Source organism: Bipolaris sorokiniana (assembly GCF_000338995.1).
Source record: "Bipolaris sorokiniana ND90Pr unplaced genomic scaffold COCSAscaffold_3, whole genome shotgun sequence".
NCBI classification, from domain to species: Eukaryota; Fungi; Ascomycota; class Dothideomycetes; order Pleosporales; family Pleosporaceae; genus Bipolaris; species Bipolaris sorokiniana.
Window position 1 is genome coordinate 21,408 of NW_006911897.1, and position 10,882 is coordinate 32,289.

General features: G+C 46.6%; 2 protein-coding genes across 2 annotated transcripts; one reads left to right on the forward strand and one right to left on the reverse strand.

Moving 5' to 3' along the window:
* Window positions 1-2,122: 2,122 nt before the first annotated feature.
* Window positions 2,123-4,381, forward strand: COCSADRAFT_33804 (uncharacterized protein). Its single transcript, XM_007698270.1, has 2 exons — window positions 2,123-2,664; window positions 2,729-4,381. Exons 1-2 carry the CDS (start codon window positions 2,290-2,292, stop codon window positions 3,959-3,961), a joined length of 1,608 nt encoding a protein of 535 aa, XP_007696460.1. The 5' UTR covers window positions 2,123-2,289; the 3' UTR covers window positions 3,962-4,381.
* A 634-nt stretch (window positions 4,382-5,015) lies between these two features.
* COCSADRAFT_135295 (uncharacterized protein) lies at window positions 5,016-10,783 on the reverse strand. Its single transcript, XM_007698492.1, has 3 exons — window positions 10,010-10,783; window positions 5,564-9,956; window positions 5,016-5,515 (listed from the first exon to the last, which is right to left on the reverse strand). Exons 1-3 carry the CDS (start codon window positions 10,553-10,555, stop codon window positions 5,181-5,183), a joined length of 5,274 nt encoding a protein of 1,757 aa, XP_007696682.1. The 5' UTR covers window positions 10,556-10,783; the 3' UTR covers window positions 5,016-5,180.
* Window positions 10,784-10,882: the final 99 nt, after the last annotated feature.

Consider the following 10,882-nt stretch of genomic DNA (forward strand, 5'->3'; position numbering starts at 1 on the left):
GCGGAAGACCACAAACAGCAGAGCACCTACTTCTATACTGCGGTTTCTATAGCGCAGAGAGAAACCAACTTAAAAAAGACTCTAGGCCAGAAAGTACTTAAACTCCCACTCTTACTCCACACTACGAGCGGTATAGAAGCTACTCTAGCTTTTATTACTAGCACGAAGATAGGAACAAGAAAGTGGCATGTAGGCCAAGAAGGCTAGAAAGAAGAAAAATAAGAAAAATAAGAAGAAAAGAAGAAAAACAAAGAACAACGAATTTGATTTTACTAGCACTATTTCCTATCCCCTAAGAGAGCTCGCTAGAAGGCAGCCTAGCTGCTCTATATCTCTCCCTGTTACCAAACTGCTCTTTAGCACCAGGCGTCTAGAAAGCTAGTACTAGCTTAACTAGACAAAGGCCGAAGCACCATAGTCACGCAATACAGCACAACGTACCAAATTGTAACTAGTTAGATAGAACGGCCTTTGGCCAAAGTCCTACATAGCCAACGGCTGATACAGGACTATAATGGAATAATAATAATAATATTCAATAGACTAACAGGTAACAATCTTGTAAAGTGAAGTAACTAGTAAGAAATTACAATTTGAGTTGGCCACAACGAGAGTAAATAATGAAATCCATCCATCCTTATATCCTCATTGCTTCCAGTCCTGCCATCCCGGATGGTCAGTCTTGGCGGGATGTCACATCACGTGACCGAGCCCCGCGATGATCATCTTACCCGTTGGTATCCTCAGTGGTTTCCCAACCATTCATCGTCATACCCAGGGAGAGGATCCTTCCTGTTGTTACTTGTAACACCTAGCTCCGCTGCAATTCTATCTCTAATTTCGTTCTACTCTTTATTAGATATAGCTGTGGGACAACCCATAATAATAATGCATGTAGCGTCGCGCTGCCACTGTAATTCAGTACATGACATAAAGTATGTTATGAGTATACCACTTCTAGAGGGCGCAATATCTACGAGCCCCTTAATATCATATGATCTGTTCCCGGCTTCCACTGTGTAAATACTTTCGCGTTGATATAATACTATCTTTACTAAGTGTGCACTACCTTGCACAACTTTATATTTACTTCCTACTGCATTCGCATTAAAAGTATATTTCAACTTATAACGTTAGTTTTTTTTTACAAAACTTACTACTTACTTGATTTTCACTAAGGTCAATACAATATTGACCCATTCTATTACTTACCAGCGATTTTTTTGATGCCCGATTCCGGCAGGTTGGGATATGACCTGCCATTCTTTTCTGAGATAATTGATCTGATATGCTATGTAGCAAACAGAGATAAAGAAAAAAGTCAAGTCAAGTCATTACTTACCAGTCCCTGGTATCGCGGACAGCGATAGTGAAAAGGGAAACCAAAAGAGAGAGGAGATGCTCTCGCTGAGGGATGCCCTTCCCTCTATATACTTGCGCACTCCGTGCACCGCCACAAGGTAACTATGGGTCACATCTGTAAACCAATCATATTGTAAGACAATAATGTAAGTTGTGCCCTGCACTGGCTTAACTACGTCATACGTTTATAGCTAACTTAAAAAAGTAAGGTCTAGATGCTAGCCATAAGTGGCTGGATGTCCTTAGGCGGTGCAATCCGCCCCACACGGCATAAAAGAGAATGTTCATTGGTTTAAGAAAACACTGCACGTTTTTACAAAGGTGTCATAACACCGCGACTGTCAGGCTTCGTTGACGTTTTTGTAATGGGCTGAGTCTCCGGGTGAGCACCTTGTATTACCTTCAGTTCGTGTTGATGCCTCACGACCCCCTATGTCAAGCCGCCATCATTTGCGGAGCATTAACACCCTGCTCACACTAGCTAGACGTGGCTCGCAGCCCGCGATGCCAAGATGCAGAGTTTTGCGCGACCTGCAGGAATTACGAGTCCTCAGCGAATCAATCTAGTCTAATCTAATCTGATCGCATCTTATCAGATGATCACCTGCCATATTATTCAAGTCATCAAGTCAGGCATCACGCCGAAACCACTTTACTGTCATCACGGCATACCACAATAGGCCAAATACGCCGATGACACGATGGCACATCGCAATGCAACCAGCGGCTTCTCCATAGTGGTTTTCGCATATATTATAAAGGGACGTCTTGCAAGTTCCTGGCAACAATTATGAACTGGCAGCCTGACACAACACTCTCGTCACGGTAAAGATGGCGCTGTTGAACTTGATTTGGTCTAACCATATGGAGAAGCTGAGTGCGTTGTTGCGGTGGGAAATACTAGTCCTCGTAGCAATCTTGCTTACCATGGCTTCTTATCTACGAAAGACGACAAAAGCCAAGCCCATCGACCTCCAGCAGTATTCGCGCTTCCCACAGCCTGAGCCAGTAGACCCTGTTCGAGGCCACTGGCCATGGATAGAGAAAGCTGCGGCTGAGGGTGATCCTCGACGCGCATTCGATGAGATATTATACGAACAAGCTGAAAAGCTCGGATTCCCTCCAGTTCTTCTTGTCGACTTCCGCCCGATTGAGAAGTTTCCAGTTCTTTTCATCTTAGACAACGATGTTGCGGAACAGGTCACCAAGCCGAACAAATCTTTCAGGACTAGTATGCCCAAACATCCCTCTATCCAGCAGTTAGCACCCCTAGTTGGTGCAAGGTCTCTGGTCACAACAGATGTGAGTTCCACCTACAAATTGTATCTGCTACTATCGAAGAGACGAAAGCTCATCATTGTATTAGGGCGACGAATGGAACGCGCTATACAAACGGATACGACCTGGCTTCCAACCGAGCCATCTGCTTAGTCTTGTCGATGTGATTCTGGACAAATCAGAGACGTTTATTGAGCTCATGGAACAAAAGGCTGCCAGCGGCGACACTTTTCATCTCGAATCCTACACCACGAATCTTGTCTTTGACATTATTGGCATTGTAACGTTCGCTATGGATCTCAACGCGCAGATCGATGGGAAACAGTCTGAGATTCTGCTGACTTACCGCGCTCTCTCCCAAGCTTTCAATAAGCGCCCCTTCGGAGGAGTGAGCTGGCGCGACTACTTCTCTGCGAACGAGCGCGAGATCCGATCCAAGGACAAACATCTCGATAGTATTCTCAAAGCTGTAATAAAGAAACAGCACAAGGGCATGCTGTCTGAAAACATCGACTCCGAGACGAAGAACAAGAGCGTCGCAACACTTAGCCTCCAGGGTATCGACAGATTGACACCTCGGATACTACAACAAACTAGCGATACACTTCGCGGTTTCCTCTTCGCTGGACACGACACAACATCTATTCTTCTTCAATGGGCATTCTACGAACTGCACATACATCCCTCCGCCGCGCAAACCCTCAAGGCAGAGCTTGACTGTGTCTTTGGTCCAAATACCCACCCTTCCACCGTAGTGAAGGCGCTGCGAAGTCCTGAAGCAGGGCCGCTCTTGAAACGATTGTGTTACACTGATGCTCTGATCAAGGAGACCTTACGCTTACATCCACCTGGCACTACTGCGCGCATCGCTCCATCGTCATCAAACACTATGCTCACTCTTCCCGATGGCGACACGCTCTGCATCGATGGTTTGTGCGTGACACCACGCGCATACACTATCCAACGCCACCCAAAGGTCTTCGGCGACAGCCGCAACGACTTCCAGCCTGAGCGATGGCTCCGCGACGAAGGCAAGAACATCCCGGAGAGTAGCTTCAGGCCTTATGAGCGCGGGCCTCGGAGGTGCACGGGATCTGAGCTTGCGAATCTCGAGACGAAGATAGTTATCGCTTGTGTCGCAAGGCGTTTCGACTTTGTTAAGCAAGGGCTTGGTGAGCTAGACTTGGATGAGAAGGGCTTGGTGCAGGTTGACGAGAAGGGTAAGGCGAAAACAAAGAGCACGTTGTTCTCGACCTACCAAGTTACCGCGAAGCCAGTCGATGGCATGGAGATTAAGGTGCAGATCAAGAAACCGTCCTAGGCCCAACCAACATAAGGCGGTGAAAAAGGCCTCTTTTGTGCTAAAACAGGCTTAGCGTTAGGGTTACGTGTCCGAATTAAGCGATTTGCAACCCCCGATTCGTGAATTTTAACATACCCAATTCATTGTAACATGCTACTCTAGCAAATATGTTTCTTATACAAAGGCTTTTCGCGCATACCTAATTAGCTGATCTCTAGAGTCTCGAGCATTGCAGGCAGATTTGTGTTATATTAGGGTTAGGGGAGGGTGTAACGACGCAGGCAAGACTACTCGGATTAGTATCGGCGGTAGTGCCACTCAGAGGCATATAGGAGTGCGTAGGACATCAGAAGGCCTTAATTCGAGCAGAAACCTATAGGTCTTATACGAAAGGATATTGAAAAACTACAGAGCTAGCTATAGGGAGTATCTCTATATATACCTATCCTAGTCGGATCCGAGCCGGGTCCGACTACAAGAACGAATGACTACTGAAGAGGGCGGTGCATACTTCCTCCGATCCGACTACGATATAGGTCTGATCCTCGGTGGTGTTGTAACATTGCTACATAAGGTAGGGTTACCGCCATGGAGCTCCATATTTAGAACACTTAAGCGCCCGTGTTATAGAACGCAGAGAGTAGTACTAGCCGCCTGCGCACGCGTAAATTCAACCCGAAGCTATGTTACATGGGGTTGGATGCTGATACTTCTCTAAGCTAGTTCTGGGTCAGGGCGAGTAGGATTATGTGAATAGCTCTGTAAGAGTTTATCTAGCGATATAGTAGAGTGGCGTGCTTATAGAAGGAGGGCAACAGGTTCGATAACTACTAATCTATTCGATAGACTAACAGGTAACAATCTTGTATAGTAAAGCAATTAAGTCAGTTAGAAAGTATAATTTTAGTTGACTATAATAAGAGTAAATAATACAATCTATCTATCTTTATATCCTTAATACTTCTAGTCCTGTCCTCCCGGGTGTAATGGGTGGGCCTGATCCGGCCTTGCGCGCAGCTACTCACGCCACCCATGTGACCGAAAGGTATGCACAGGATAACATGCTTGTCTTGTTGTCATGGTAGCTGGATATATGTATTCGGTATTGGCGCGCGCATATCGCAGCGCGGCTATTAAGGGCGTAGCCCATCACAACTAGTAATCTAATATATATGTAGTAAGGCCTAACCCTATGCTATGTGTACCGTTTTCTCTCTGGTATTAGAAGTTTCAACGCCTAAGCCCACATATGCTTAAATTTACTATCGAACTCCCCTTTTATACACAGAAACGCTTTCAGTACCTTTGGTAGGCCCATGTCTACATCCTCCCATTCCTCCATCTCATCATCCTTGTCATCCCAAACTCCAATTGGAGCCCAGACGTTTGTTAAGGCTGAGTTATTGACTTCCTGTCCTGCATTATCGTCGCTTCCGATTGTTTTGTTATCGTCCTTTGATTCTTCATGCACGTCGCCACTGCCTTTCAGATCAGTTGCGTCTGACTCGGATGGTGAGGGTTTTATGTAGTTGGTCAAAGCTGTTATAATCGTTGCGAGAACGAGAGAGAAGTCTGGTTATTCGTTGGCAAACAATCATCAATGTTTTAGAGGAAACATACCGTTCAGGTGGAACCAGACATCGGACCTGCGGATCTTGTTTGCTTTCTCTAGGGCATTCAGATCGCCATGCTTGTAGAAGTCATACAAGTACGCGTTGAGTGGTACTGTAGATTCGGGATGGATAGGCAAATATGGCACAACAGCTTCTTCCAGAAAGACACCAGAACGTACAGTACCACAGAGATCGGAGATACTATCAAACTCGTCACCATGGCCCGAAAGTGATACGAAGTGGGAGCGAAGAACTGTGTGCTGATTTGCACTTGGGGTTATATTGAATTGCTCTTCCGACTGACCGATTTGTATCCCACTCAGTGGCAATGCGTCATCCGAATCCTTTAGATGCTGATCAGCGAAAGTTTTGACATAAGTGCGGAAGATTGCTAAGGTTTCGTTATTATGAGCTCGGAGCGTCTTTTCCGCTTCCTTCGGCAACGGCGGTAAGAAGACGATCGAAGGTGACCGCTTCACAACCTCCTCGACAAACTCCACATCGACGTGTTTGCATTGTTGCCGACCAAAGATGTGTGATAATACAAGCATAAGTGTTGAACAAACGTGTTGGGTATTGAAATCGATTTCCTGGCAGAGTTCATGGAAGTATCCCGAACTGAGGAGGACGTGAAAAGCCCAGGCAGAATTTTCCGTGTAGTATAAGTGAGTTACACACCCGGCAAAGTTGATTGGCGAACCATGAAGATCCAGCAAGGACTGGCGTCGAAGATACTCGATTGAGAAGCGAAGATGGTGTAGGACAGCCATTTTGGATTTAGGTGAGCCAAGGTAGAGTCGAGGCTGGGAAAGAATAGAGTTGATTGTACGAATTGCGAAGTCGGAGTTTCTTGACCCATGGAGCAAAGTGGCTAGCCGCAAGACCAACGATGTTGTGATAGGAAAATGTCCGTTCAGATCGGGAAGTCTTGAGCTGATGAGACGGAACACTCTTTCAACAGGGATTCCAAGAAACAGGATATTCCCAAGTAGGTCAAACCCTCTTCGACCAGCTCGACCAGCACACTGGCGAAAGTTGAGCGCGGTAAGGAAAACAGAGTCTCCAGCGAAAACTACAGTTTTACAGGGCATATTAATGCCTAGCGCAAGAGTGCCTGTAGCAATTACAACTTGCAGGAAGCCTCTGCGGAAGAGTATCTCCACCACTTGACGGTATTTCCGATTCATGCCTGCATGGTGGACGCCGATGCCTCGGCTCAAAGCACTGATAAGCCATTCTGCGACGCCTCGATCACGTAGTTGCTGCTTGTATATTTCGAGCTCTGATTGCAGCAGTTTATGCATATTGGCGAAGTGGAAGCCATTGATCGGGGCACGAGGATTGAAACCATCCCACTGGGTATGCTCTGCAGATGCGGCTTCGCGTTCACGGTCCAATCTCGACACTCTCTCTTCATCATCCTTCTCTCTCTTGTTGTCGCTTCCACGCTTAGCTTTCATTCTGGCTGTGCTCTTTCCATCCTTAGACTTGGCTTTGATCATTTCTTGGTCTTTCTTGAACCTTTCGAATGCCGCAAGTTTCTCTTTCCATGAGGTACTCGTGTCTTTCCAAGCTAACTCATTCATATCCAGTTCTTTGATCACATCTTTCATCAGCTTTTCACACTGACTACGATCGTAATTGAAAACAATCGCTGGAAGAGCGTTCTTAACATGCAGATCGGTAAGCGCTGGGAGAATGATCGAAGAAAGGCTCTCTGCATCGACATTCCTGGCTTCAAATTTAACATCAAAAGTGTGTTTTGTGTAGAGAAGGTTGCGGATTGTGGGCTTGACCAGCGTTTTGCTCAGATCCTGCTGAACTTTCTCAAATGGCGAGCCCTCACAGTTCATCCATTCCATTAGCTTAGTCTTAAGTTTCTTCTCCCATTCGAAGATGTGGATCTTCTTAATTACATCCGGAAGTGCGTCGAGGCTAAGATTGGGTGGAACAACATACTCCTTTGTTGCGTGCTTTTTCATCGTTTGCCAGAGCCAAAGACAGTCCCGAGCCTCCAGATGGAGATCTTTCGGTATTCCACGAGATTTGTTATTCAAACTTGAAACGGGATGGACGAAACAAAAAGCTTCCATTCCGTCTAGGCCTGGTGTATGGATAGGAGAGCTCTCCGGTAGACCTGTAAAGCAAAACGTCTTTGGAGGAACGTAGATGAATTTCCGTAAGTCGGAGTATCGGTGGTGGTGCTCAATTGTGACAAGTTTGTTCCCATTTGCTTCTTGAGTTGACCCAAGCCAGGTACTAAACTCCTCTGAATTTCCAACAGTTGCAGAGAGGGCTATGATAGGACAAGGCGACTGCAAGAGCAACTGTTCCCAGACCACCCCATCTTCTGCCTGACCGATGCAATGGACTTCGTCGAATATTATCCGCTTGATCCGGCAACTCCAAGAGTTTTCCTTCTCAGCATTGAAGGGAGCTAGCAACATAATCTGGAGGATGTGGGGCACGGTCACCAAGATCTGACATCCAGTAGCGTTGTTGATTCGATAGTCCCGTGTGTGAATTGCCCAGACCGATTTCCCAGGCCGTTTGAAGGACTTGGAAAAACGTGCTTGGATTTCAGCGGCAATCTGATTGACAAGAGCTTTGGTCGGTGCAACGTAGACGATAACACCATCGTCATCATTCGTGAGAACTTGCTTCATCGCATAGAAGGAGATGAACGTCTTGCCAGCACTAGTTGGTGCAACAACGAACAAAGAATGGTTCTCATCAATTGCATCAAGAACCTTGCGCTGCCATGCGTCGGGACGGAACGGAACACGCTCGTCTATAGCTGAGCCAATTTCCCTCTCAAGATAAGGTCCACAATGCTCTAACTGGAACATCTTTGCGCCGCCTGGGATGGATAGTTTGTTGCGGTTCATAGAAGCTCTTGAGATCTTTGGCTCGTTGAATACGCAAGTGAATTCGAGTGGCCGACTGGTAGCCTCCGCCTCGTATCTGAGCGCAGGGAGTTTCAAGACCTTCAAAATCACTCCTAGGGAAGCCAAAATCTCGGGTGTCATTCCCGACTTCGTCTTCTGCAATTCCAGAAATGTGTTCCAGATTAAAGCTGCAAAGCTCTCACCAGCTTCTACAGCTGTGCTCTTATGACCTTCCATCCAGATCCGAAGCAGACAGTCTATTGTATATAGTTCCACTTCTGGCTTAATCAAACTGTCATAACGTAATCTCGTGCAGTAATCCCGGGTTCTGAGATACCGAAGTTGCAGATTAGATTGACAACAGAGCTCCTTACACTTCACCTTCCAGTGAGCAGCGTCGATGTCTCCTTTGGATTGAGTCTTTGCTGCCTTGATAGCGGCTGCCGCCTCAAGAGCCATAGTCTTCCCACTCTTCTTTATCGGCTTGCTCGTTTTTTTGCCACCTTTAGAACACCCTTCTTTCTCGAGCTGGTTCGAACGAACGGGTGTATCCTGTACAAGAGCCTTTTGTGTTTTGGATGGTTGTAGTCTCTGGTTCACAACGATAGTTTCAGGCTCCAAGACTTTCGCAGCTGCATTGGTAAGGCTGGCCGCATACGCATGTATTTCAGCCATATACAAATCATTCCGACGGCGAGCAAAATAACCAAGCTTCTGTGTTGCCGTCTTCAATGCAAGGGTCTTTCTATGATTGTGCCAATGTGATAGTTCTTGGAAGATTTTGGCATTGTCATGTGTTGCCCCATTTGAAAATCTTTCCTCCAGCTTCAGGCCGACGGGAGCAAGGTGCTTATCGAAGATAGCATTCTTGAAAGGGAGGACAGTCTGGTCTTTGCTAGAAACTGAGTAGCGATACCGTGCCGAGTCTTTGGAAACCTGATAATCGGTGGTCATACTCATAGGGAGTATTCCATCAAAACCATTCTTGGAGGCCTCAACGAATGTATCAAGCAGGCTGTCGTATTTCTTCTTGACAGCTTTGTTGGCTATTAGCGTATTGCGAAGGCAGGCATCGCGGGTTAGAGCAGCAAGCAAAAACCCATCGAGGAGATCTGCAAGATTGACTGGGAGATTCAGGGCATCGAGCTGCTCACACAGTTCCTTATTGGAGAGTAGGGAAGCTGCAGTTTCTGCGAACGAACAAATGAGGGTCTGGGCAATGTTGTCTGTGGTAGTTGACGGCTTCCGGTTTGCAAGCGGGAAGTACTGAAGTGCAGCAGTATGTAGGAGGAAGGCGGAAGCTTCGTCACCAGATATTGTGCCTTGCTGCATCGCTGTACGGAGGACGAGGACAGTGATCACGTCTCTTTCCGACGGCTCAATAATCCCTCCCAAGTTTTCCAACGCAGGGCTCTTGATGAAGGGCACATTGTGAAAAGCTGCGGCGTAGCAGATTGGGTCAAACCCCTTCTGATCCTGTCGTCGTGAGGACTCCAAAATCACAATCATCGCCTAGGACATCGTTAGAACGAGAAATAACGCGACTGTAGAACTGAAAGACTTGCCTTACTGTCTACGCATTGTAATTCATTGATCAGGGCAACATTGTACCGATTACTCATGAACCAAAAAATCATAGCTCTAAGATTTAATTTACGAAGGCGTCCAGCAGATGGAGAAGAAGCCGAGTTGCTTGTTTCACGCAGCAACATCTGATCTTCCTCAAATGCCTTGAGATCTTGGCTGCTATCTGAACGCAGTGCCGATTTTGACCCTGCGGCGTCTGGCATGGCGCCATCGTGACACATGACGAAGTAAGTACCACTTTCATTAAGGTACTGCACAAACTCATCATCTGTGAATGAACTAAATCGTTTGAACATGACTCTCTTGTCCGAACTCAAGTTGCGTGCCAGATGCCTGAAGATAACCAGTCGCGCCAGCGCATACTTAGGCCAGTTTGTCCGACCTGCATTTGGTGGCACACAAAGCTCTTCATTCTGGTCAAAGCAGACGACCTGGAACCGACATCTCCTTGAGAGCAAGTCTTGGAGGAACTTCTCAACGATGTAGACCGCGTGGAGCAGTTGAAAGCCATCTGACCTATGCATAAACGCTCTGGTCAGATTTTAGTGGAAGCAATTCTTAGTACTTACTACTGAAGTTAAGCTTTGGATTGGAAAAGCATTGGAGCAGGAGCGAATCGAACTCAACAATGAATATTTCGCTGCCTGCGTAGTCGCTAATAAGATCTACACGACGAGAGGAGATGGATCTGTACCAAGTCAAGACAGCGTCCTTTTCTGAATTACGCCCCATAGTAGCGCTACTGAGGAGAGATTGATGGAGGATTTGATTTATCTGTGCGTTCCAGAAGCTATGCCTATTAATTGAGCGCAAGCAAACCGCAACTGTTGTGTAACCCTAATCCTATCAGA

What these genes read in the sequence shown, in the direction of transcription:
- COCSADRAFT_33804 (XM_007698270.1), top strand. Translation starts at nt 2,290, where the DNA reads ATGGCTTCTTATCTACGAAAGACGACAAAAGCCAAGCCCATCGACCTC. An exon ending in GGTCTCTGGTCACAACAGAT is followed by an intron (nt 2,665 to 2,728) that starts GTGAGTTCCACC and finishes TCATTGTATTAG; the next exon opens with GGCGACGAATGGAACGCGCT.
- COCSADRAFT_135295 (XM_007698492.1), bottom strand. Translation starts at nt 10,555, where the DNA reads ATGCATAGGTCAGATGGCTTTCAACTGCTCCACGCGGTCTACATCGTT. An exon ending in TACAATGCGTAGACAGTAAG is followed by an intron (nt 9,957 to 10,009) that starts GCAAGTCTTTCA and finishes ACGATGTCCTAG; the next exon opens with GCGATGATTGTGATTTTGGA. An exon ending in TGTCTGGTTCCACCTGAACG is followed by an intron (nt 5,516 to 5,563) that starts GTATGTTTCCTC and finishes ACGAATAACCAG; the next exon opens with ACTTCTCTCTCGTTCTCGCA.